At 54.1% G+C, this 27,191-nt stretch overlaps 1 protein-coding gene across 2 annotated transcripts; it reads right to left on the bottom strand.

Moving 5' to 3' along the window:
- Positions 1-413: 413 nt before the first annotated feature.
- Positions 414-24,456, bottom strand: PEDS1 (plasmanylethanolamine desaturase 1). Of its 2 annotated transcripts, XM_060125180.1 has the most exons (6): positions 24,274-24,456; positions 16,304-16,423; positions 7,048-7,139; positions 5,695-5,839; positions 3,933-4,145; positions 414-1,475 (listed from the first exon to the last, which is right to left on the bottom strand). In XM_060125180.1, exons 1-6 carry the CDS (start codon positions 24,395-24,397, stop codon positions 1,354-1,356), a joined length of 816 nt encoding a protein of 271 aa, XP_059981163.1. In that variant the 5' UTR covers positions 24,398-24,456; the 3' UTR covers positions 414-1,353. The 2 variants fall into 2 exon arrangements, with proteins under 2 accessions (XP_059981163.1, XP_059981164.1); XM_060125181.1 differs by lacking the exon at positions 16,304-16,423.
- Between the last annotated feature and the right edge of the window lie 2,735 nt (positions 24,457-27,191).

Genomic DNA, 27,191 nt, shown 5'->3' with positions numbered 1-27,191 from the left:
TGTCCATGTGCATTTATTTAAGTTTATTGTCTCTCTCCCCAGGAGGTCAGCTCCATCGGGGTAAATCCTTGTTTGTTTGTTCACTTCCATGCCCCGGTGTCCAGGCCAGAGCCTGGCACACATTAGGTGCCGACAAACATTTGCCAAAGGAATTCACCCATAAGGATCAGCCTTTGTTACTCTATCACCATGATTTTCTGCATGAAGACCATTCCTCACCAAATCACGGGTCCCTTCCAAAAGTGTTTGGAGCAGATGTCGACATTGATTCACTGTCTTAGATGACAAAGACCTCATCCTTAGCCCAGCGTTGTGAGGGAAGCTGGGAATAGGGTAGGGGTGGGGCCTCACCCTCCAGGCTCCTTACTTCCCTTCCCCCAGGCAACCAGGAAATACGAGGCAGCGAGGTTAAGTAGACTCTTGCTGCTTTGTTATAAATATATTATGTACATCCAAAACATGACATTAAAATATTACTCCGTGTTACAGAAAAGATATTAAGGCTTTCTATTATTTACATTAAACAAGCAAGCACCGTTAAAAAAAAAAATAACCGAAACAAAAAAGCCCCACTCTTCCTTCTCTGACATACCCCCGGCCAGAGGGGACACTGTGTCCCCTTCCAAATGACAAAGACCCTTTGCAGGGGCTGTGCCCTTTGAAGACATCCTCTGATTAGACACATCAGCTCTGGCTGAAATCACATTGGCAGATGGGGGAGGGGTGGGGAAGAAGGGGGATCCAGACTTGATCAGGAAATTCCAGCCTCGTCTGGCCAGCTGCCCCCAGACCCTTGCTGCACTTTGCCATCCTTGGGTGGACAAGCTAGGCTGAAGGTGGTGACTGGGGCTGTCTATCCACCCAGGCCTTGGGGGTCAGTCTGCAGGTCCATGGCAGGGTAATGCTCCAGGGACAGTTAGGTGTGCCTGGGGGCTCCTAGACCACTGAGGGCAAAGAGGAACAGACGACTCAGTGCCCCAATACCAGCCACACTGAAGGGCTGCCCAGTGGGGCAAGGGGTGGTGGGAGTGTGGGGAGTTGGTGAACTTCTCCTCAACCCAAGGGATGGCTGGCAGGGTGGGGCTCTTTTTTTTTCGCAGAGTCAGGTTTGGCAGACAGAGCAGTTCAGGTGGCTGGGGAGGGGTCAAGGAAAGAAAACGAAAAAAAGGAAATGAAAAAAATCAGTGGCTCAAGTATTCTGTGTCACAAGGGGTGGGCTGGGGGTGCCCGGGCCCAGCCCAGGAGGTGTCCTCTCCACCTGGATGGGCCAGCGCAAGGAGGCTGGAATTTGGCAGATGGCTTCGGTTTGGGGGAGCTGGGTAAGGTTGGCAACGAGGTGGTGGCCCGGAGGAGTTATTTGACCTTCTGTGCCCATTTCATGTCGTCTGCCCGAGGCTTCTCGCCTGTCAGGCCCTGGATAATGTCCTCTAGGCGTCTCCAGAAGCCCATCTTCTCGAGAGGGTAGTTGAGCCAGCCTGCAGTGGAAACAGGGCAGGGGGGTGTGCGGAGGGGTTGAATGGGAGAGCAGCAGTGAGAGGACGTAGAGAGAGAGCTGGCCCTGCCTCGGGCAGGGGAGGAACAGAGTTAAGTCTGCAGGGGGCAGGGGACAAGGACTGACCGAGGAATTTTGGGACAGGGGCTTCCCACCAATGGGTTTAGAGGCTGCTCAGATATGCCTTCATCCCCTCATTCACCTTCTTATTGAGTGCTTACTATATGCCAGGCATGGAGGCAATGTTTCTTATCATTTGGCTCTAATGCTACCTCTTCCAGGAAGCCTTCCCTGACTACCGCTTAGCAGTGCTCCTGTCCTGTCACGTCACCCTTTCTTATTTCTTTACAGCTTTTATGATAACCTGTAACCAATCTCATTAATTCGTCACCTCCCTGTTTTGTGTTGGTTTTTATCCCCAACTCCCAACTAGAATGTCAGCTCCAAACAGTAGAACCCCATGTTGTTTCACTGTTGATCCCACTGCCTAGGATGATGCCTGGCATATGGTAGGTGCTCAATGAACAGTGCTCATAATCTTATTTAATCTGTATTACAGTCTACCACGTGAACCTTGAAGTACATACTATTATTAGTCCCACTTTCCACATGAGAAGACTGAGTCTTGGGGACTTCCCTGGTGGCGCAGTGGTTAGGAATCCGCCTGCCAATGCACGGGACACAGGTTCGAGCCCTGGTCTGGGAAGATGAACATGCCATGGAGCAACTAAGCCCGTGCGCCACAACTACTGAGCCTGCACTCTAGAGCCCACGAGCCACAACTACTGAAGCCCGCGCACCTACAGCCTGTGCTCCGCAACGAGAAGCCTGCGCACCACAACAGAGTAACCCCCGCTTGCCCGCAACTAGAGAAAGCCCACACAAAGCAACGAAGACCCAACACGGCCAAAATTAAAATTAATTAATTACTTTAAAAAAAAAAAAAAGAAGACTGAGCCTTGGAGGAGAGTTTCCCAATTAGTATATGGCCAAACCAAGACTGATCCCAGTTCTGGTTGAGCAGTTAAATGATCTCCACAACAGCCTAAATTCTAACCCCTCCAACTGCTCCTAGAAAGCATGACTTTAGGGTGTACAAAAAATGTTTTTTTGTGGCTCTCAGTTCTGCTTCCAGAAAGGCAAAAATCCCCAAGAAACAAAAACAAAACCAAACCCCCCCAAAACCAAACCAAACCCCCCAACCCCTGCCCCCAAACCAGTAGCTGTAGCTTACTGAGTACCTACTATGTGCCAAGCACTTTGCATCTGCCACCTTACCACTCACACCCCAGCGCTGGGAGCTGGTATGTGAAGGAGGTAGCTGTAGCCCCATCTTGTGAATGAGAAAAACGATAACCAGGGAGGCTTGTGAGCCTCCGCAAGTCACACGTGGAGGAGCTGAAGGCTACGCCCAAGTTGGTCTGACTTAACAGCACGTGTGGTATACTTAACCTTAAAAAGATACCCAGCTGCCCCTGGAAAACCTGGTCGCCTCACCTCATCTCACCTCTTTGGCACTGGCCCATTAACTACCAACAGCATGTGGGCCTCCTTACTACTCCTGGGTCACCTGTTCCTGCCGCAGGGCCTCTGTGTACTTGCTGTTCCCTCTGCCTGGACTGATCTGTCCCTATTTATCTGCAGGGAACCCCCCTTTTTCCAGATTTCCGATCTCCTTTATCAACAGCTACGCCCCCTTCCCCCATGACTCTCTGCCCTTCATCCTGCTTTGTTTGCCCTCACAGCATTTCTCACACCTGGACTCTGCCATCTCTCCGACCCTTCTACCCCTCACGCCTCTCACTGAAGCCACACTAGCCGCCTTGCTGCTCCTCAAACAAACCAGGCATGTGGTTCCTGCCTCCAAGGCCCTTCACCTACTGCTCCTGCTGCCTGGAGAGCTCTTCCTCCAGATCTGCATGACTCTATTCCTCAGTTCAAATGTCACCTTCTCAGCGAGGCCTTCCCTGACCACCCTATTCACCCCTAAAGGGTGAAGCTCCCCATTTCCCTCTCCTACCCTCTGCATTATTTTCCTCCATAGCAGTTAGGACAATCAGATATAGTACTTGTTTTTTAGTGCTTGGAATGTCCCCTCTTAGAATGTGAATGCTATAAAGGTAGGGATTTTTGCCTATTTTGTTCAGTGCTATGGCACATAGTAGGTGCTCAATAAATATCTGCTGGATGGATGGGTGGTTGGAATCACAACTCCATGAAGGGTGTGTGTGTGTGTGTGTGTGTCTGTCTTGTTTACTGCTGTGTCCTTGGCACCTAGAAGAGTGCCTGGCACGTAGTAGATGCTCAAGAAACGTGTGTTCTGAGAGAATGTTCCTGCAGGACTGCACCACCTCCCACTGTGACCTGTGCCCCTTGATCCTAAGGATGGAGCTGCAGTCAGAGTGGGGGCAGCCCATTCCACGCTACCCTATAGCCGCACCTGTGGTGATGCAGAAGTAGGTCTCGTGGGGTGAGACGTGGTGGATGCGATGGTGTTTACGAGGCAGGATGACATGCCAGTCCTGCAGGAGGACGACCCAGCGCGGCAGCCCAAAGTACGTGTGTGACCACTTGTGGATCTGGTTGGTGAAGGTACCGAAGATGATCAGGCAGAAGACGAAGCATTCCCAGGGGTACAGCTGCTCCAGGACTTCTGCAGCGTGGGTAGAGGGGGGGATGACCATAGGCCCCATACAGCTGTCCACAGGGTGGGGGCCCACTGCCAGCCTGGCCCAGCTCCCTTCCCAGGATAGCACCCAGGCCTCTTTCCAACCTCCCAAGTGGACTTGGGCAAGCTCAGACTCCCTCCCCTCTGGGCCTCAGTCTCCTCTTCTGCTCAGTGGGCAGAATGGAATAAGCATAGGTAATAGTTAATAATGTGGGCTCTGGAATGAGGCAGAGCTGGGTGCAGATCCCTACTCTGACATTTCTTTTTCTTTTTCGGTCATGCCACGCAGCTTGTGGGATCTTAGTTCCCCGACAAGGGATTGAACCTGGGCCCTCGGCAGTGAAAGCGCGGAGTCCTAACCCCTGGACCACCAGGGAATTCCCCCCTGCTCTGACATTTCTTAACTGTATGAACTTGGGTCAACGACTCTACCTCTTTGAGTCTCAAGCTCCTCAACAACGAAATGAGAGTAAGTCTTTGTCCAGATTCCCTAGAAGCAGAGCCTGAGACAAGGATTCATGTGCCCATGAGTTATCTGACTGGTGGGGGTGGGGGGGGCGGGAAATCCTCTCTTCTGGAAAAATATCTGAGGGAGTGAGGAAAGCAGGACAGGGCAGGGGAAGAGTTAAGCAAAGATGGGGTGGGGGGAGTCTTGTCTCAGCCCGATCCTGGTGGGGGTGGGGGTCTGAAATGTTAATGACTCCATAGAGTTGGTCCCACTCAGAGGCCGGGGGGCTCGCTTTTGCAGGCTTTTTTTTTTGTCACTGGCTTCAGGCTTATCCCAAGGGAAGAGGCGGGACCTGCCCTGGCAGTTCTCAGAAGGGGCAGCTGGATGCTCACAGCAGCTGGGGGACGGGTGTCCCCACTGGGGAAGAGGAGGTGGGCGGGGCAGCACCCCCAACACTACAGACATTCATCACATCTGCCCGCAGCGGGGCTGCTCTAAAGATCAGCACCGTGTCACACTGTTAGGACAGCATCTGGCACGGGGGAAGGACTCATCCCCCACCTGACAGACGAGGTCGCTGAGGTTCAGAGAGGTGAAGTGACTTGCTTTGGCACAAGGTTCCTCCCCCAGGTAGTAGTCACGGCAGAGGTCTGAACTCAGGACGGGGTTGGCAGGCTACACATACTCTTTCCACTAAGCCCAGACAGCAAAACCAGAAGCCCTCAGGGCCAGGGAGGTAATTCAAATGAGCAAGGCAGGCCAGGCATTGGACAGCAGGGAGTAGTGGGGACTGTGGCAAAGTGGAAAGCGTGCATCTCTGTCTAAGGGGGTGCCCCTGCAGCTCAGCTCTGGCCCAGTACAGCCAAGTGGGAACAAAGACCCAGGGTGGCCAGATCGGATTGTTCAAGAGAAGCTGGAAACACAGATCTTTATGTCAAATATCCCAATTTTACATGAGGGAAACTAAAACCTTTTCTAATACAGTGAGCGGCAAACACACACACAAGCTACAGGAGACTCATGGGAGGGGTGCGTGTGTGCCTGTCCCCAATGGCTCCCTGAAGGCCCACCAGGGGGCACTCTTACCTGGGCTCTGGGTGCGGAACTTGTAGGCCATGTTTAACAGCGGTAGCAGCGTCACCAGGCAGTTGTCCCCATTGGTCTCGATGAAGTCGTGCCGCGTAATGGCTGTCGGGTCAATGTGATGCTCCCGGAATGGCCGGATGAAAGCCTGGGTGGGGTAGGGGGGCGGGAGAGGGGATCCATCCGACCAGTCAGCCTATGGTGGTCAGCCACTCTCCCCGACTTCCTGCACACACTCCGCGCCGGCTCACCTCCTTGCCTTTGAGATGCTGTCCCACCACGTCACTGCTGCAGATCCCACCCAGCCTTCAGGGTCTGGGTCTAACAGCTTTAGTGCAAGATGGGTCGAAATGACCTGGTGGGGACCTTGGGCTGGTACTGCCCCCCTGTGGGCCTCAGTCTCCTGACCTGGGCTATGGGGGGGTTTGGAGACAATCTCCACCCTCCTTTCCTACCCTAAGACAATTGAGGAGGCCCCTCCCAGTGACAGGCAGGACCCTTTCTTTCCGACGTCCAGGCCCCTCCTTCTGGTAGCAGCCTCCCCTTCTTTTAGTACCAGTTGTTCCAATGGGCTGACTCCTCCGCCCCTAGTTAAGAGTAAGCACGGGACCCTGGCCTGGCCAATCAGAGCACCCCATCCCTCTGGCCACCGTGACTGGATGAAGGATGGGTGTGTGATCCAAGGTGGGCCAATGGGAAGGAGCCATGGGACTCTGGCCGAAACTATGGGAAAGGGGAGTTCTTCTACTGGGGGCACTGAGCTGGGAGGATGGAAGTCTAGGCAGCTGTGAGCCATCCTGGCCACCTTTCCCCACCTTCTCGTGTAGGGGAAAGCCTACACGAGAGTGGAGCCAGCAGAGACAGACATGGAGAGGGACTGAGTCCAAAGAATATGGTCTGTCCGTCTCACCGGACCCAGCCATGCCCTAATTTGGCTCTACTCCTAAAATTTTCATTACATGAGTCAGTACCTTTCTTTGGTTAAGTTTGTACCAGATTTTCTACCACAATCAAAAAAGTCAGACTGACTCAAGATAAAGTTCAATGGAAACAGTGAGGTGTGGCAGGGAAGGCAAAGGAGAATAAGATGTGGCGTGGTCCCCAAACTCAAGGGGTTCCGGTGAGGTGGACATGTATCAAAGCTCTCTGTCCCACGCCTGATGCTTCCAGAAAACCCCAGGGGATTCTTGTTCTAGTCTTGGAGGAGGGGCATGGGGGTCAGGCTGGAACCACAGTTCCCATCTTTCAGATAGGGAAACAGGCTCAGAGAGGAAAGGGGACTCACCCAAGGTCAGACAGCCCGACCTCCTCCTGGAGGACATGGGCTGGGCTTCGGGGCTGGGTCAACATACGCACCTTCCCCACGATGGGCAGCTCCACGGAGCCCCAGGTGTCGGCTCCCCAGTGCACCACGCCAGACAAGAAGTCAGCAATGAGAGCCCCTGCAACTGTGGACAAGAAGAGCATGAGCTGGGGGGGTGGGGGGGCGGTGGACAAGAGGGAGATCCCTGCCCACTCCCCACCCCAAATCAGGAAGTCACTCACTTGCTCGCTCACTCATTCACTCATTTGTTGGGGCAGAAGGTGTCCCTTCTCTACTTGGGACACTTTGTTCCCTGTGAATGGAGTCTCAGGAATAACATTCCTGGCCTCAATCTGTCCCTTTACTTGCTCTTCCCCAGGGAGATGTGGGGCCTCATTTGCTGGGTGAGTCTGGAGAGAGTAAACCGGGCATGCTCAGATCAGCCCAACCTTTCCCTATTAGGAGCCAACTGTCCCTTTCTCTCTGACCCCCAATCGCCCCATGTAGGGAAGCCCACTCTGCCCCAGTGCTGCTGGTAACCGGATGAAAATGTCCTTCTGGGGTTTGGTGTCGGGAAGTACCTTAGGTCCACATGGAAGCCACGTTCCCCGCAACCTAATTTTTATCAACAGTAAGTGTGATAATTTGGCCTCCAGCAGCCTTTTCCTTGTCTTCGTTCTGAATTTGTTCAGAACTGGAGTGGAGTCCCCTCAGAGACCCCCAAACCATTCGCTCACTTGAGGGTTCAGTATAATACAGAGGTTACATGCTGTTACATCTGGACTCACATTCCAGCTGTCACTCACTAGCTGTGTGACACTGGGCATGTTACTCAACCTCTCTGTGCCCCAGTTTCCTCTAGATGGATACGAATGATGATGATTAAAAAAACCACAGCAGCTACCATTTATCGAGCACTTTCTCAGTGCCAGACACAAGTGCTTTACATGCTTGATCTTAACGAATTCTCACAATCTGTTAGAAGTTGGTACCATTTTTACTCTTACTTTATAGGGGCAGAAACTGAGGCTTGGAGAACAGAAATAACTAGACTGAGGTCGCATAGATGGCAAGTGGCAGAGCTGGGCTCTTAACCTGCCTTGGGGTCCAAATATAACACAGAAGGATGCACCACGATACTGTCCACATGCGGAAACCGAGGTGGAGTGGCCAGCAAGCTGCCCAAGGTAACACACCAGTGCCACCCCCATCACGCTCCCCTCCCTCTGTGTCTCAGCCCTACTGGCATATTCCCCTTCCCTTACACCCCCCTACATGCCTCTGGGTCTCTGCATTTGCTCTTCACTCTGCTGGAACATTCTTTCCCAAGAGGTAACACAGCTCACTCCCTCACTTCCTTCAGATCTTTGCCTCAAAGGTCCTCCGGGGACACCTGATCTAAAATCGTAACCATTCCCATCTTCCAGCATCTCCTAGCACCTATCTTCTTTTCCGAGCACCTATCACCTTGGACTTCATTTCTGTTTGTTTACTGTCTCCCCTACAAGAATATCAACTCCAAAAAGACAGGGATTTTAGTCTTGCGTTTACATTGGCTACATTCCAATTCCTCGCACATAATATGGTTCAGTAAATAAACATTTGTTGAATGAATCAATGTAAAGCATTAAGTACAGTGTGGGGCACATAGTGAGCCCTCAATACATATTATTATTGTTGTTATTCAGTCATTCAGTCTATCAAGCGACATTCTGTGAGGACCTACTGTGTGCCAAGCTCTAGAGCAAGAGGTGCATCAGACATTGAGCTCATGTCGTTGGGACAGAGATATAGGGGTGGGGGTGGGGGGAGGAAGTTGTAAACAAATACACAAAACAAATGCAGTTTTAAGCGCTGGTAAATGCAGCCCACTGGGTCACGTGACTTCAGGCAACCCCTCCTCCCCTCCCAGACTGTTTCTCGGTGTGAACTGGTTGTCCAAGGGCCAGCTGGGCCATTTAAAGGTTATTCGAATTCTGCTAGGTCCCATAGCCCCTTGGTGACAGGGGACCAGGGCCCTGAGGTACTGTGAAGGCTGAGAAAATCCCCTAGATGCCTCCCTGGAGAGCAGGACTCATGAGCGAGGGAGCAAGAGTGAGTGTGTGGGTCACTGTGGACGTGCAGCTCTGGTGTGTGGGCCCGAGTCACGGGTGGCTGTGAATGAAGGCTTTCCAGAGGCCCTGGAGCATCCACCCCACATATGCCAAACATGGGAGGGATGGCGGGGGGGGGCAGGGGAGATACAGCTGCATACATTGCAAGTTCCTGGTGACAAGTGGGCCGCCAGGTGGAGACATACAGCACCTCCTCGCATGCAGAAGCCAAAGGACAGGGCGGGGAAGGGGGTGACACTGCATGGGTGGCTGGGCTGGGGAGAGGGGAGGGCTTGGCAGGGCTCAAAGGCCAGTGCACACAAGGCCCCGCCCAGGGCTAGGGCGTCATGCTCCTTAGTGACGGTGCTGGGAGGGTGGACCTGGGCTGGGGAAGGGGCTGGGGAATCTGGCGAAGCCTAGGGCGTTTGCACTTGCTGTTCCTCTACCTGGCACCCCACCCTCTCCCTGAAGATCCCCGAGTGGCTGGCTCCGCTTCAGCCTTCTAGCTCAGAGCAGACATCACCAACCCCCTGGCGAAGCCCTCCTCCCAGGCAGGTGCTCTCGGTCACATCTCCCTGCTTTACTTCTTTCACAGCACTTGTCACCATCTGAGGTGACAGCCTCATTTATTTTCCCCACTTCTCTGATGAGGAAAGGGGCTCAGGGAGGTTGAAGCACCACCCCTGGTCCCATGGCTTGGAAGTGGCAGCCATGGGATGGGAAGAGGTGAGTCTACCAGCCTCCAAAACCAGCATGCTTTCACGCCCTTAATCTGTACCTCAGTAGGTCCAGGGGCATTAATAGAGCTCCTACTGCAAGCTACACAGGATGCTGTGGACACACTGCCTTGCGTCTACCAGGAGGGACTAGAGGCACTGTGGCCAAGAGCTAAGGGGGAGCTAGATCAAGGGTCGGGGGCCTCATCTCTTGCTACCATATTGCTGTGTGACCCTGGGCAAGCCCTTTGCCCCCTCTGGGCCTCAGCATCTTCACTTGCACAGCGAAGGGTCAGCTAAGGTGCCTCTTGAGCCCCTGTCCCAACAGCTTGGACTAATCCTGCCCCTAAATGCTGCCTTCAGGAGAACGCAGCCCCCCAGCAGTCCCCCTAGTGCCTCCCCACCCCTGTTCCATGCAACCACCGATGCGCTTCCCATAATTATACTTTGGTTTGGCCAATTCTAGAACTTTATACAAATTGATTCTTATGGTATGTGCTTTTTTGGGTCTAGCTTCCTTCACTAGCATAATGCTTCTAGAGTCATCCATGTGGTTGTGTGTATCAGGAGTTCATCCTTTTTATTGCTGAGTAGTATTCCACCATCTGGATGTACCACAGTACATTTATCCGTTTTGCTCTTGGACGACTAGGTTGTTTCCAGGTTGGGGCTGGTATGACTCAGGCTCCTGTGAACATGCATTCACAAGCCTGTGTGAAGATCTATGCCCTCATCTTCTTAGGGTACAGACGTCAGCTATCTATCTATCCATCCATCCCTCCATCCATTTATTTATTTTGACTGGACATTTATCGAGCATTTATAGTTACCAGGCTCCGTGCCAGAACCTTAAACGTTTTATCTCTCTTAATCCCTAAACTGTACCAAGGCCAGTCCTAAGCTGGTTATACATCTTATCTCCTTAATCGTTCTAAGCATTTAATCCTTACAGATGATAACAATGGTAATAAAAACAATATTAGAAAAACGTTTTGTGATCACGGTTAACATTGGGGTGCTTCCTGTGTGCTGGGTGCTTTGTCAAAGGTGTTAAAAAGTGCATCATCAGGTGTATAACTCCCCACAGATTAAATATGGGCTGTACACAGTGACTTCTCTCCAAGGGGAATACAGTACAGAAGCGGGGCGGGGGTGCGGGGGGAAGAGAGTAACTTTACAGTGGAGAAACCTGACAAACACCACTTGGGCCAGGTGGTCAAGGTCAACATCATGGGGATAAGTCATGCTGACGGTACATACCCTTGCTACGAGGTGATGAAAATGGCACTTGACCTCTGAGCGCTTCCTCCCCAAGACACATAACCCACTAAGAAAAACACCAGACGAGTTCCAGCAGATGGGCATCCTACGAGCACTCCTCCAAACTGTTCAGATCACTGAAAACAGGGAAAACCTGAGAAACTCTCACAGCTAAGGAGCCTCAAGAGACGTGACAACTAAACGTGATGTGGAATCCTGCATGGGATCCTGGAACAGAAAAAGGACATTAGCTAAAAACTAAGGACATCTGAATAAACTATGGACTTTAGTTCATAATAATGTATCCATATTGGTGTATTAATTGTAACAAACGTATGATAGTAAGATAAGATGTTAATAATAAGGGAAATTGGGGGCAGGGCATATATGGGAACTCGATGTACTATCTGTTCATCTTCCGTAAATCTAAAGCTGTCCTAAAAAATAAAGTCCATTTAAAAAAACGTGTATTGGGACTTCCCCGGCGGTCCAGTGGTTAGGACTGCGTGCCCCCGCTGCAGGGAGCACGTGTTCGATCCCTGGTCGGGGAACTAGGATCCCGCGTGCCACTAGATGTGGCAAAAAAACAAAAAAACGTGTATTATCTCACATCACGTCCATTGTGATAGGCCCCACCACACCCCACGTGCCAGAGGAGGAAAGGAGACCTGAAGGGTGAGGGCTGCCCTGAGGTGGTCAGGGCTGCTGGCGAGTGGCCAGAGACCAAGGCGAGGGCCATTCATGACGATGCTGAGCCTTCACGTCCACGTCTGGGAAATGGGGACATTAATGGTACTTACTTAACTACAGTCAGTTAATAACAGTGGGCTAATCCTTGGGACATAGCAAGTGCTCCCCGAATGTAGCTACAGTTAGTAGTTAAATATTATTCCTCTCTCTGAGCCTCAAGCCCCTGGCCTTGTCAGGCTGCTGAGCAGGGAGGGATGTGGGCTTTAGGCAGACGTCAGGAATTTTTATTGGAGGGACAGAGCCCACCCCCCAACCCCCCACCCCAAGGGAGGAAACGGCTCGGTGATCTATGGGCGGTAGCTCTTTCTAGAGGAGCAACTCCAGGCCTTCAGGCCTGCTGCCCAAGTCCTCTTTAATGGGGGTAGAGGTGGCGGAGGTGGGCACACAGAAGCTTCTTTGTCCCAATGCTGGTGTCAGCGCCTGGTGGCTGGCTCACTCTGGGGGCAGCTTGGGCCTAGTTACCACCCTGCCTGCAGGACACTGGGACAGCATAAGAGATGATGATTCACTCCAGGCTACCCTGACTCACCAGGTGACCTTGAGACAGTCCCTGGGCCCCTTGGGGCCTCCATCTCCCCACAGGTCACCTGGCTGGGACTTCTTCGTGCCCTGCCCACCTCAAGGCCTGGTGTGGAGGCAGAGGGGCTGAGACAGAGGCAGACACTGCTGAAGGCTGGTCCCTACAGTCCTGGGGCCAAAGCCTGTCTTTACCACCTTTCAGCTCGGATCCCGTGGAGACTTCGCACCTGACCTACAAGGCTGGCCGTGACCTGGGGCCCTGCGAGTGCTGACCTTTGCATTCACTGTGCCCCCTGCCTGGAACCCCTGCCCCCCCCCACCCACTTGTCTGCCAGAAACTCCCACTCACTCCTTCAGTCACTGGCTCAGAGCCCTCACACTTTCCCTCCAGTTTCCCCAAGTGCGGCAAATAGCTCGGGGCTCCCGGGGCCACTCATTTATTACTCATTCACACTGTCCTTGTCAAGGTCACTAATGACCTCCACGGGGCCAAATCCGGTGGTCCCCTCGCTGCCCCATCTTGCTGCTCTGCTCAGCTGGCTGCTCCCAGTTGATCCCCGAGTCTTCTGGAAACACATTCTCCTCTCAGCCTGTGCAAGCCTGCCCAGCTCCCCTTTCTCCCCCTTGGCTGGTTCTTCCTCCTCTCCCCGTCCCAAGCACGGGAGGCCTCGGGGGCCTCTCCTGTGCTCGTACACAGTCCCTCCGCCCCACCCCGGGGCCCTCTGCCAGCATCTGGGCTTCAAACACCATCTCTACTCTCAGGACACCCAGATTTCCGGATTTCCAATTTCCTGCTCAACACCTTCCCTTGGCCCTCAGGCAGGCATCCCAAGCATCTCCCCTCACGCGGGTCCTCTAACCTCCTCCCGGTCCCTTCTTCCATAGTTCAGGCCACTGACCCCTTCCCCCTCCCCTCCACAGCCAACCTGACAGCACATTCTGGTGCCCATCTTTCACAGCTCACCCAGAATCTGACGACTTTTCACCACCTCCACTGCCCTACAGGGTTCCGGGCCACCACCTTCACCTCCTCTCTGGCCCTCCCTGCCCCCATCCATCCTCCCTGCAGCATGAGATGATGTCAGCTCCCTGTGGGAAAATCGCCAGTGGCTTCTCACGGCCTGTAGAATAAAACCCCCAATCCAGACCATGGCCTTCAAGGCCCTACACGACCTGCCCCCACTGCCCCCAGCTGTCCCTCAGCTGCCACCAACTACTTTTCCTTTGGTTAGTTTTCTCAGGCCACACGGGCCTCCTCTCTATCCTCCAAATGCTCAGGGCTCACCCCAGCCTCAAGGCCTTTGCAGCACTTGCTGTTCCCTCTGCCTGCGACACCCCAGGGACAACTGTTTGCCTCCCCTCCCTCACCTCCTTCAGGTCTCTGTGCAAATGTCACTTTTCCAGAGAGCCTTCCCTGACCTCTTACCTCTCCTCTTCGCCGCCAGCTCCCCTATCTTGACTCTGCTACCCAGGATTGCGTCATCTGTCTGTATTTATTAACTGGGCACCTTTTCAGGGCTTCTCGTTCCCTTGGTTTCTGGGGCCTGCCAGGGGCACCAGAACCTCTTGGGAGACAGCAGCAGGTGAGCTGTATAGGCTGGCACGGTGCCCTTACTTCCGGCATGTCAACACACAAATCAGGGCAGCTACTTAAATCCATTAGGAACTGTGCAAACACTACTATCAGGGGATTGTCTGCCCTTATCAGCCCAGAGGCAAAGGTGCTGGGTGGAAGGGCTGCTATCACAGGCAGGAGCGAAGTCTCTTGGGTCTGGTCCCAACCGACCAGGGAGGCAGCGACCTGCCTGGGATGCCCACCCTCCCGGTTCACACAACATACACCTGGGGCTCTGGTGCTACTGATCCTCTGCCCAGACTGGGCCCACTGCCTAGAACACCCTTTCCTCCTAGTGCCAACTGGAGGCTGCGTAGTCCCCGGCCAGGTCTGGATATGAAATCCCAGACTCTGCTGCTGCCCGGGTTAGGGTCGATGGGCAAGTCACCTGGCCTCTCAGAGCACAGGGATCAGACCCTCCTCACTCAGTTGCCACCAAGAGTTAAGAGCCCAGCGTGGGTCTTGCACACGGTAGGCTTGGGAAATATCCACCGTTAAACTGACCATTGAGGCAGAAGTTCTGAGCCCTGGGGAGTGAATGTTGGGCGGTGTCCCCTCCTCACCTCTACTCAGTTGCTGCCCTCTCAGCAGTTATGTACACCTGCATTTTGCCCTCACAAAGGCCCTAGGAGGCAGGGGCTGTGAGCAGTCTCACTTTCCAGATGTGGAAGACAAGGCTCAGAGGTGCACTGACACTTGCCCAAGGCCACACAGCCAGGAAGTGGCAGAGCTGGGACTTGAACCCAGGACAGTAGGGGCCTGCTCGTGACCACCCCCAGATGGGGCGTCGGGGCTCACACTGTCTACATCCCTGCCCTTGAATGTGCTGCTCCAAGGCAGAGAGGCTGGAGGTACAGGTCCTTCTCACCCCTGGGCAGAGGGGACATGTCTGGCTCCTGTGGGCGGGGCCCAGGCTCCCTGGCACTAGATGGCTTAACCTCCTTCCCCTTCAGCTGGTCCGCCCCCAGCACATGCTTATCCCCACCCCAGACCCAGATGGCTCAATTAGCTGGCCTGAGCGCTACTGGCTTAGGCGACCAGAATGCTTTTAATGCGACTGTGGAAGCTGAACACTTGGGGCTGGCTAGGCGGACCAAGGGCACAGCCGCTGCCCTGTCAGCCTGGGAGCCCAGGGTGGGGGAAGGGATGAACACCTGAATTAGAGGGAAGAGGGGAGGGGCGGTGTGCGGAGAGGAAGGAACTGAGTCACTCCAGGAGCTGGGAGTACGACATAATTAAGAACTATGTCGTACTCTCTGTTTTGAGGTGTGACTCTGGCCGGTCCCCTCTCTGAGGTTCGGTCTCCTCGTCTGGAAAATGATGACAACTGCAGCCTCCACCCCCCCCAGTCTGTGGATGGGTGAGGACTGACCGATGGAAAACACTCAACAGGTACTAATACACTGCAGCTCATTCATTCACTGATTCAATTAATATTTACCGAGCACCTACTGTGTGAGGCTTTGTGCTTGGGGCTGGGGACACAGCAGCAGACAAAAATCCCTACTCTCAGGGAGCTGATATTTGAGTGGGGGAGACAGGTAATAAACAAAGAAACAGACTGTATAACAGAGTGGGGTTAAGGATGGTGTATGGCAGGGCTACTATTGTTGAGGGAGAGCCTCCCCGAGGAGGTGACCTAGACGAGGCAGGGAACCACGCAGGTACCTGCTGGAAGAGAGTTCCAGGCACAGGAACAGCATGTGCAAAGGCCCTGAGCTGGGGTGTGCCTGACAGCACCTGGTGGAGGCACAGCAAGAGGCCACTGTGGCGGCAGCAGGGTGAGCCAGAGGAGAGGAAGGAAATGATGTGAGGCGGGGCTGGGGCCAGGCCGTGCTGAGGAGTTGGTGTTTTATTCTAAGTATACAGGGGACAACAGGCCAGTGGAGTGACCTCACGGAGGATCCAACGGGATTCTCCCAGCTGCCTGTGGAGAATGGACAGTGCGGGGCAGAGGTGGAGGCGGGGAGACCAGGGAGGAGGCTTCCACCATAGTCCAGGCTGGAGGGTGGTGCTGGACCAGGGAGGGGATGTAGAGGTGGACAGCAATGGATGCTGGATGCATCTCGAAAGGACAGCCAAGAGCATTTGCTGATGCTCTGGAGTGGAATGTGAGAGAAAGGAACTGAGGATGACACCCAGGTTTTTGGCCCAAGTGACAGGAAGGACACAGGTGCCACCGACTGAGATGGGAGCCAGGGTTCCCACAACCTGTACCCCATTCGTGTGCACACAAGCGCGCGCACACACCCCCCCCCACACACACGTGTAAGTCGCCATCAGAGTGGCGCAGACACTAGGTAGGTCCCTGGCCCCTGGGGAAACCGAGGCAGGCAGCAGGGCTGCGGGCACTCACCGACTCCCAGCATTACAAGAGGTGTGTGCTCCCAGTGAGCCAGCAGCAGGAGGTGGACCGTGTTGTGGGCGATGAGGCTGAAGCACAGCACCACACAGCACCACTCCTGGAAGCGCTTGCCTGCAGGGAGAGGAGGCGAGAGGTGAGTGCAGGGCGGGTGGCAAAGGCCCAGGGAGCAAGGATCAAAGCCAGGCAGAGCTGGGCCCATGGGGGCTCTTCGACTGTGTTCTGAGAGTCTGCAGTGCTGACTACAGGCTGAACACAGGGATTGCCTGCCCATTTCACAGATGATGTCACCGAGGCCTGGAGAAGGGGTGGGGCCTGCTGAAGGTCAGACACTCAGGGCCGGGTGTGTTAAACCAAGCCCTTCTGAGCGCAGGCCCCCTGTGCACAGGTCTGATGCCCGTGAAGCTGGCCTTGCACATGCTGATTCTTTGGCAGACAGGACCAGAATACTGGTCTCTTGGGCCCCTTTGGGCTCTCTCTGGAGACATGTGAAGGAATTTTAATGAGCTTCTTTTTTTTTTTTTTTTTTTTTTTTTTTTTTGCGGTACGCGGGCCTCTCACTGCTGGGCCTCTCCCGTTGCGGAGCACAGGCTCCGGTCGCACAGGCCCAGCAGCCATGGCTCACGGGCCCAGCCACTAAGCGGCATGTGGGATCTTCCCAGACCGGGGCACGAACCCGTGTCCCCTGCATCGGCAGGCGGACTCTCAACCACTGCGCCACCAGGGAAGCCCATGAGCTTCTTTTTTTTAACTGTCATCATCCCATCACCTGTCCCCTTTTGTAGGTAATTATTTGGAGGCAGAGGCTACAAACAGCTTTTAATCATGGAGGTTCAGACCCCGCCCAACCTCCATCAAGCAGGGCTCCAGGCAATGAGTCAGGAATTCAGGAGAAATAAGGCCTTGGTTATCCCCTCTAGGGCTCCAGCCACAGGGAGAAGAGGCAGTGCCGATGAAGGGTCTCAAACTCCAGGGGCCAGGCAGGTGATTTGAAGGAGTGAGGTGGGCTGGGTGGGGACAGTGGAACACCACAGCACATGTGCCCTTTCTAAAGCAGTAGCCACTAACTGGCTGACTATTGCCAAGGGGGAGTGTGGGCCCAGGGAGGCCAGACCTTCTAATTCTCAAGAGAAGCCAGCAATCAGGATGTGGGTGTGAAATCGTCTCTTTAAATCTTGGCACCTGTTTTAATAGCATGTGAGCTCAGACAAGCTGATTCACTCACTGCAGCTTTGTTGCAGGTATAGAAATTTGGAAAATAACCTTTGTGTCCATTGCCGGGGGACTCAGACAAATTAATTTGGTTTATGGCATCTCTGTAGCTAGGAAAAAAGCCTGGGTGACTGTTAATGTGTGGCTATGGAGGGACATCCAGGACAAACTGGTAAGTGCAAACAGCAAAGTGCTAAACAGCCATTTATGTGAAAAAAGGGAAAAAAACCTATACGGTCGAGACTTTTTCACGTACTCCCTTTTGAACTTAAAATTTGTGAATGCAGGACTTCCCTGGTGGCGCGGTGGTTAAGAATCCACCTGCCAATGCAGGGGACACAGGTTCGATCCCTGGTCCAGGAAGATCCCACATGCCACGGAGCAACTAAGCCCGTGAGCCATAACTGCTGAGCCCGTGTGCCACGACTACTAAAGCCTGCGTGCCTAGAGCCCGTGCTCTGCAGCAAGAGAATCCACCGCAATGAGAAGCCCACGCACCGCAATGAAGAGTAGCCCTCGCTCGCCGTAGCTAGAGAAAGCCCGCGTGCAGCAACGAAGACTCAACATAGCCAAAAATAAATAAATAAATAAGTAAATAAAAGACTATTAAAGCAAAAGGAAATAAAAAGACCACGTGGGTGATACCACGTGTGACAGGGCCCCTGGGAATACTGTTTTCTCAGGCAGCTGGTCCCAAGGACAAATCTGCTCTTACATATCTCTACCTGGAACCTCCACCTCCAGGAAGCCATCCATGATGCCTCCTTTAACCCCCAGGCTCTCCCAACATGGGACCCATATCATGAGGGACTGTCACTGCCTGTCTAACATCTGTCTTCCCCTCCCTAAATGTAAACTCAGGAGGCCTAGGGCCATACCTGGCTTGCTCACCAGGGTCCTGGCACAGAGTTGTTGCTTAATAAATGCTTGTGGAATGAACAAATTCCCAACCACGACCCTAGAGAAAGACTGCCAGGCTTTGTCTCTGGGCACCCCTCACTGAAGCACTGTGAGAAGGAAGTATGAGGCGTCCCACTGTTCCTGACAGGAAACAGGCTCAGAGAGAGAAAGGGCCTTGTCTGGGCTGTAGAGCAGCAGACCGCGCCCTGAGCCAGAATCCGAACAGCGGCCCTGTGAAAAGACCAAGGCTCAGAGAGGGAAAGGACATGCCCAGGGTCACATCCCTCAGCCCCTCTCATACAGATGAGGACCCCGAGGCCCAGAAAGGGCTAGGATCCCAACAGCATCACACAGCAGCAGATGCAGAAGCCCCTTGCTGCTTACTTCGCAGTCAGGGGCTGTTTCCCTTGGGCCACGGGGCTATGCTACCCCAGGGGCCCCCACCTGGGGTCACCATGACCAGGCCCAGAAGGGCCTTCCCTTTTGCAGCTCCTGTTTGTGGCTAGGACCTGGGGCTCAGAAGCAGGAAGCCAGGAGGGGTGGTGGTAAGGGACAGGTGATTCTTCAGTACCGATCTGCTGCCACCCAGCCTGTAGGGACAGCAACAGCAACAATGGCTAACACCCACTGAGGCCTATTATGGGCTGGGGTACAGGGTGCAGCCCGCATCAGAGATGCTGCAGACCCACTCCCTCTGTCATATTTTGCTCTTAGTTTTGGAAAAATCAGCTACACTTAAAAAAAAAAAAAATCACACGAAACTACCTCCTTTGAGAACGTAGGGCTCTGGCCAGCCCAAGCCTGCCTCCATCAGATGGAGCAAGAGCTCCTTGTTGACCCCAGTCCGCTCCCTTCCCTGCAGCCTCATACTGGGTGGCTTCCCTTGGTGGCGGTCCTGGCCAAGTCCCTGCAGTCACCTGAGGTTTCAAGCCCAAGGCATAGTCTCTCAGTCTCTCATTCAAGTCTCAGTCCCTCCAGGGAGCTACTGTGTGATCCCAATTTCCTAGATGAGGAAACTGAGGCTCTGCGGGTAAAAATGAAAACTGGGTTTGGATCCTGAGCTCGTTAGCCTGGATGTTCGGGGCTGTCCTGATTCCAAAGATAGCCCAGCTCTCTCTCCTTGCCACAAAGAATGTCCCAAAATCTGAATATTTTCCCATCTAAACTCTCTCTCTGGCCTCGGTATCCTTCTGCAGAACAAGTGCCTCAACTATGACCCATAAAAACTACATCTATTATAACAAGCGGCCTTCACGGAGCACCTGTTACATACCAGGGCCAGTGTCAGGGACGATCCCAACAAGCCCTTGCCTGCCGCACACCATGGGCTGGGGGCTATTTGCCCCATCCTTCAGAAGGAGAAAGTAGGCCCGGAGAGATGAAGTGTGCTGTCCAAAGTCCCTCGAGAATCACCAGAGTCACAGCATGGACAGTCTGCTTGGCAGGGACTGCGTGGTCAGGTGGTCTAAATGGTGTCGCTTCACAGATGTGCAGACTGAGGCCCAGGGAGGGGAAGGACTTTCCTCAGGACAGAAGGGCTCAGGCCACCTCTGGCAGAGTGCTGAGCCTTGTTTCCCTGAGCCAGCCCCTGGCCTGGCCAGGGTCCACGATCTGGGCTGAGTGACAGTAGTGACTGCCTGTTGGCCTGGGGAGGGGGCCAGGCTTGTGTGTGGAGGGCTGGGAGGGCTGGGAGGGGCAGGGCAGGCCATCTCTGCTTGCCTGGGGACAGGCCACAGCCAAAGGCTTGGTATCAGGCCCGACTCTTCTGGTTTCAGTCAGACGAGCCCTGGAACCTGCACTTCTGATGGTCCTTGGCCACCACTAGGAGACACTCGGCCTCAGGGAGGTGGGGGGACAGGAGGTAGAGAGACCAGAGAGACACAGAGGAAGAGAGAGAGAGATGGGAGAGAACAGGAATCAGAGACACAGAAAGATGAGAAACAGCTGGGTGGTGGTGGTGGGGGGAGGAGTTGGGCGATTGGGATTGACATATATACACTAATATGTATAAAATAGATCACTAAAAAGAACCTGCTGTATAAAAAATAAAGAAAGAAAATAAAAATTAAAAAAAAAATTGATGAGAAACAGACAGAAGAGGAAGACAGAGACAGGGAGTGATTATAAGGTGACAAAGAGAACATGAGTATGGCCAGAGAGGAGAGACAAAGAAATGGAAAATGAACAAGACTTACTGAGGGAGACAGAGGGAAAGCTGGGCCAGGAGCATGACAGGGACCAGGCCCGGCCAGGGAAGGGGCCTCAGGGAGGCCTGTCTTGGGGGACAGAATCCAGGCTCAGCTCTGGGACTACAGGCCAGGACCCCCACCCAGCACTCCTGACACCCTCCACCTTCCCCCCACCACACGCTAAGAGTCTCTGTGTCCCACAGGGCAGGGGCATCCGTAGTTAGCCAGGGTGGGTGAACAGGGGCTCTGGTGACCCCCCAAGATCCACCCCTGGAGCCTAGGTACCTGAGAAGTGGGACCAACATAGCCAGAGGTCAGTTGGCGCCTGCCGGGAAGCTGGACACCTGCGTTGCCTCCAGGCTTGCCCATGAGACTGGGGTAGACCTGCCAAGTCCACCCACCCTTCACAAACGTCGGCACCTGGCAGAGGGTGGGGTGGTGCTGCAAACCCCTAACCTGGACCCTCTGTGGCTCCCTGGACCTGGGGGAGTGCTTGGGTCAGACACTCCTTGGCCAGACACTCAGGGTCCATGGGATCAGGCTGAGGCTGCCCTGACCAGACAACTCACAGCTCTCGGCCGACGCTAGGCCCACTGTCTCTGCCGCCAGCCCTGCACGCGTGCTGCTCTGCTGACCTGGAACACTGGTGCCCCTCCTGCACACACACTTGGGCTGGCTCACTTCCACAGCAAAGATTCGGAACACAGAACCTAGAATGCCCCGACCAGTGTTCTCATTCTGGTCCTGCTGTCTGTGTGACTGTGGGCAGGTCACCACTCTTTGCTAAGCCCCAGGGAAAGTCTTAAAGATGGACAGGGTGCAGGCACTTCAGGCAAGCCAAACAGATGCTGCCCCTGGCCTTGCTCACCTTCCCCTCTGGTGGGGGCAGACACAAGCCTAATCCCAGGCACGACAAACGTTAGGAAGAACACATGTCGGGGGTGGGCTACGAGGAGGCTACGGGGGTCTCGGTTTCCTCCCCTGTAAAATGGAGTTAATACCAGGATGCCCCTGAGACAACTGTAGTGAGGATGAAATGAGAGCACATAAGGGAAGTGCCCAGCACATAGTCAGTGCTCAATAAATGTCAACTCTGTTAACTGCCGTATTATTGCTGCCAGTTGTCATGGTGCCAACCCATCACTGGCCCCAGGAATCTCAAAAATTCAGTCCTGGAACCCAGAAACTTTCCCTACTCTCCCCCAGCTCACTCTGTTCCAGCCCACAGGCCTCTTTGGTGTCCTGCAAATACTTCAGGCTTGCTCCCACCGTAGGGCCTTTGCACTTGCTGTGTCCCTGGTCTGGACCAATCCTTCCTCAAATATCTTCAGGAGTCCCTCCCTTCTGGTCTCTGTTCAATTGTCACCTGCTCAGTGAGGCCTTAACTGCCCCGTCTCTAAAATGTCACTGTCCCCAACATTTCACTTCTCCCTTTTCTGCTGTATGTCTGTTCCACAGCACTTGCCACCACTGGGCAAGTAAGATATTTCCCTTATTTACTGGGTTTACTAAAAAGGCCAGCTCCATTTTTCCTGTTTTGTTCACCGCTTTGCCCCCAAAGCCTAGAACAGGGCATGGGACGAGGGTGTTCAATATGTATTCAGCCTGGCCCCTTATTTTATAGGTCAAGCCCAGAGACTGAGGTTCTTCCTCAAGGCCAAGGGACACAGACGGGCAGAGGGAGGTCTATGGAATTTGGAGAAACTAGTCTCTTCCTCCTTCACTCCCCCTCTCCAGGCACTCCCCCTGCCCTGCCCCACCTCTAGGGTAAGAGGAGATAAGGCCTCTGATTGCAGGCTTGGGGCACCAGGAGACTGTCTGCAGCCTTAAATCCCTGCAGTGGCTGCTCTTCAGAGAGTGAGGGGCACTTGGGGATACCAGAATTGGGCAAAGATGCAATCATGGTGGAATGAGAAGATGGCAGTCCATTGAGGAAGCTCAGAATGCCCAGGTATGATCTGGTTGAAGGTGGGTAGGGTTCACTTGAGTGGGCATAGCTGGACACCAAAGGAGGCAGGCTTTGAATCCTTACCCTTGATTCCCAGGTGGTGAGTCTGAGAAGCAGAGAGGTGAGAGAGCTTACCCCAAGACTCACAGGGAGGGTCAGACTATTGGATTAATAATAGGGATTGCCTACTGTATGACAGGCACTGCACCAAGGTAGACGATCTCATTTCCTCCTCCCAGCGACACTAAGGAACTGATAAACTTTATCTTGTATCCATTTTAGAGGTGAGGAAACTGAGGCTCAGAAAGGGAAAGTGCCTTGGCCCAGGTTACACAGCTAAGAAGAAGAGTCAGGATGCCAAGTCCAGCCTGCCCCAGGGAGCACAGGAGGTTTTAAGTCCACAAGCTGGGTGTTGGGGGAACAGGCTGAAGAAACCATGGTATCCTGGGCCAGGTGCCCAAGTCAAGTATGAAAAAAGTCACACCCAGAACATGGCATTGCAAGTCCAGAAAGGCCTCTGGTGATCTAGGACTCAACAAGAAAGCAAATGGCCCAAGGTCACACAGATAGTTATGGCAGAGATGGTATGCAAACCCAGGCCAGTTAGGGAAAAAAGCCAAAGGTGGTAGTGGACCCATGCCCACCCCAGGCAAAGGCTGTGCATGGTGGTTGCCCCCCAGCAAAAGGAAAGATGTCAGAATGTTTGACAAACAAAGCTTGATGTGATGGCAACACCCAGGCAGAGGGGCCTCCCAGTCACTCGACTCTGGAGTTCTCAAAGGCACTTCCCTTAACCCCTGGGGACACTCTGCCCTGCTGGGGTCTGGCAATGAGATTCTTGAGGCTCAAGTGGAAGTCAGAGAAGGGGGTGGAGGCTGGTGCTTGCTGGAAAAGAAATGGTAGGCCCAGCAGGAAGAAACCAGAGACCTTGTCCTGGGGCAGAACCAGAGCAAGGGTCTCTGAGTTGTGGTCCAGTCTGGGGACCCCCAAGTCCCAATGGAGGGGGCTCATATATCTACATGGGGGAAGGAAATGGCTGGAATTGGGGCTTGTATATGAGAGGAGCTTAAACTGGAAGATTTGCAGTGCCCTCACCACCGGGGATTCCAAAATATAGGATGAGAGTTAATGCAGTGGGGGAATGGTGGTCTGTAGACTGAAACTATAAATCTAAGATGGGGCTTTGGAGGAAGTGCCTCTGGGGCACTCTAGCTGGGGGCCCCTGAGTTGGGGTTCCCAGAGCAGGGGGCCTGACATGCCCAGATCTGAGGTCACTACCTCTGGGTCCTGGCTGGGGTGCAGATGGGGCCCTAGAGTGCGAATTTTGGATCTGGGGAACCCGGGATAGGGTGTGACTTTTAGGGGTCAGTGCATGTGGCTGAGGGGCTGCCTTCGGCTTGGACAGGGTCCTGGGGTGGGGGGGTCCCTAAGGCTAGGGGCGCTCTTTGCAGCCGCAGGTACCCTGAGCTAGGATCCGGACCTGGCTGTGTGATGTGAGCTGTCCAGAAAGCCCCGGGGCTGGGATTCTGCCTTGGGCTTGGAAGGGGCGCTGGGGTGGGGTCCCCGGACTTAGGGGAGCTATTTGCAAGTTAAAAGCCGCAGATGGAGTTCTGCATCGGGGCCGGAGGCTGGGGCTCCGATATTGGCGACCCGGGGTTGCTGTCCGCAGCCCAGGCTGATGACTGCAGGCCCGGAGGGGAACCCGGAGGTCCTACCTGGTGAGTAGAGCGCGGCCAGCTCGCGGGCCCCGGCATGCTGCGCGCCCCAGCGCCGGCTATACGCCGCCTCGTCCTCGTCGACCTCCGGCTGCTGGCCCGGCCCGTCTTCGGTGCCCGCCATAGCCACTCGCCCGGCCAGCCCGGTGCGCTCTGCTGGCGGCGGCGGCGGCGGCGGCGGCGGCGGCGGCGGCGGCGGCGGCGGCGGCGGCGGCGGCGGCGGCGGCGGCGGCGGCGGCGGCTGCGGTAGCTGCGGCGCCGCGGAATCGCGGCGATATCACGCCGCCCAATGACCGCCCAGTCCAGGCGCGGCTGCGGCGGCGGCGGGGGCCTCGCCCGGCCGCGCGTCACACCCAATCGGGGCCCGCGCCGGGGCCACGTCAGCCAATCAGCGACTTCCGAGCCGCAACCAACCGCGGCGCGCGGGGGTCAGGTCCGCAGCTGGCGCAGCTGGGTGCGGAAGTTGTGGGGTGGCGGCGCCTCAGTGCCAGTCACGCTCTGCCTCCGCCTCCGCCTCCGGCCTGGTCGTCAGCCGCACGGAAACTCGGGCAGCGTCGTCGCCCACCTCGGGCTCGGTTTACTCACCGGTGCAAAGGGCCGAGGTCTTGCGCCGGCGGACCCAGAAGCGGGCGTCTCTTCAGCACGCACAGCCAAGCGCCTATTGTGTGCAAGGAACTCGAGTGGAGGGCGCCTGGGCGGGGCGGGGGAGCCAGGGCTTGGTGGGCACTTTGAACAGTGTCCCTGGCGGGGGCCGATTCACACTGGACCGACTTCTGAGCCCTACCGCGTGCAGAGGTTACGAGGACCGAGCGTACCCCTACTGTGTGACAGCTCGTGCTGTGTGCCCGGGAGCGCCTGTTCTCTTGAGGGAGAGGACAGTAGACTGATGAGAGTCACTGTAAGATTTGGTGAGCGCTTAATATGTTAGGCGCCCTGCCAAGCTAGACCGCAGCATATTTTTACTCATGATAACGAGTGGTGTTGCCTCCTCAGAGGCCCCCCCTCTCACCACGTCGCTGAGAGGTGCCCACTCCTCCAGTCACTGCGACATCACCCCGTCTTCTCAGTGCTTGTCGTAGGCAGTGAACTTACTGTTCGTGTCTCCGCCACCGGAAAGCAAGCTCCTGAGGGCTGGGACTTGCTTGCTTCACAGCTGAACCTCCATGTCTGGATCTGCGTAGGGCTCAGTAAATGCCTGATGAATGAATTAAGTCTCAGCCAAATGACTTTACTTCCTCAGCAGGTAAATGACCGGTCAAGCTGACTACAAAGTACACAGTAACTGCTCACATAAATTCCGTCTGGTGTCACCAAATGGGAGCTGTTTAGAGGCCGTGGAAGGACCCAAGAGGTGCCCAGGGGGAGCAGGGTGGGGAGGTGAGAACCCTTCTAGAATGTCTTTCGGAGGCTCCACCCTTGTTCTGGTTCTCTGAGGTTTTCAGCCCTGGATCCTTCTGCTGCTAGGAAAAGCCGGTCATCCCAGGTGTGTCTCCTGGGTGTTCATGCCCTGGGAGGCCACCATGCCCAGCCAGGCCCATGCTCCTTCCCTGTTTCCTTCTATACCTTCAGGAAAGAAAAGTGTGCTTCCATGGCAGGGACAGGTTGCAGCCCAAATCCTGGTGAATTCTGGCAAAACTGGCTGGCCTTGCCTTATTTTTAGCTTAGTTCAATTTTTCAATCCAGGAGATTAAGGTGGCTTGCCTTGGTGAGGGCTGGATTTCAGATTTCAGGGAGACACCTTTCTAAGCTCTCTGCATGTGTCCCAGACCTCCAAGCAGGCTGAGATGGGCTGGTTACTGCTGGTGTCTGAAGATCCCCTAGTGGCCAGCACAAGATGGGTGATGGACAAACAGGTCATTCATTCATTGAACACATTTATTAAGCACCAATCTGGCCCAGGTTGTTCTAGGGAAACAGCAGGGAACATGACAGAGTCTCCTGGGAGGTGATGGTGTGAGTCAGGGGAGGCCTGTTCAAGAAAGTGACATTTGAGCCAAGACCTAAAGGAGATGGAGCCAGCTATGCAAATATCTGGGGGCAAATTGTTCCAAGCCAAGGGAACAGCAAGTGCAAAGGTCCTGAGGCAGGAACATGCTTGCCATGTCCAGGAACAGCACGTTGGCCAGTGAGACATGAAGTAGGTGAGAGAGGGGGAGGTGAGAGGTGAGATCAGAGAGGAAGGGAGCGGGGCAGATAGGGTAGGGTCTTGAAAGGATATAGGGGGTTTTGGTTTTTACTTAAAATGAACTGAGAAATCTCTTCTCTCTAAGGTTTGTTTGTGGTTTTTTTCGGCCATGCTGCACAGCATGCGGGATCTTAGTTCCCCGACCAGGGATCGAACCCATGCCCTTTGCAGTGGAAGCACAGAGCCCTAACCACTGGACCGCCAGGTAATTCCCTTTTAATTTTTGTTTTTGGCCGCACTGAGCAGCTTGCAGGATCCTAGTTCCCCGACCAAGGATCAAACCCGTGCCCTCAGTAGTGAAAGCATGGAGTCCTAACCACTGGACTGCTGGGGAATTCTAAGGTTTTGAATAGAGGAATTACATAACCTGATTTATATTTAAGAAAATAATTTTATTTTTAATATGTAGGACATTCACATGCTTTGAAAGTAAAAAAATATATATATTCATATAATATAATGGAATCATATAATATAATGGAATCATACAATATGTGGCCTTTTTTGGTCTTCTTTCACTGCATAATTTTTTCAAGGTTCATTCATTTTGTAGGACTTCATTCCTTTTTATGGCCATCAACATTCCATTGGATGAATAGTCTTCGTTTTGTTTACACATTCAGTTGATGAACATTTGGGTTGTTTCCACCTTTGGCTGTTATAATAAATAGTGCTGCCATGAACATTCATGTACAGATTTTTGTGTGGACATATGTTTTTATTTCTCTTGGGT

The sequence above is a fragment of the Lagenorhynchus albirostris genome, chromosome 15, assembly GCF_949774975.1.
Source record: "Lagenorhynchus albirostris chromosome 15, mLagAlb1.1, whole genome shotgun sequence".
In the NCBI taxonomy this organism is placed as follows: Eukaryota; Metazoa; Chordata; class Mammalia; order Artiodactyla; family Delphinidae; genus Lagenorhynchus; species Lagenorhynchus albirostris.
Note: the sequence above shows the minus strand (reverse complement) of the source record. Positions and strands in the feature narration are given on the sequence as shown.

Bases quoted from the DNA above. Each gene is read 5' to 3' on its own strand.
- PEDS1 (XM_060125180.1), bottom strand. From the start codon at position 24,397: ATGGCGGGCACCGAAGACGGGCCGGGCCAGCAGCCGGAGGTCGACGAG. The intron at 5,840-7,047 runs GTGCGTATGTTG...TACCCCACCCAG, and splicing joins AGCTGCCCATCGTGGGGAAG to GCTTTCATCCGGCCATTCCG. The intron at 4,146-5,694 runs GTAAGAGTGCCC...CCCACGCTGCAG, and splicing joins GTTCCGCACCCAGAGCCCAG to AAGTCCTGGAGCAGCTGTAC.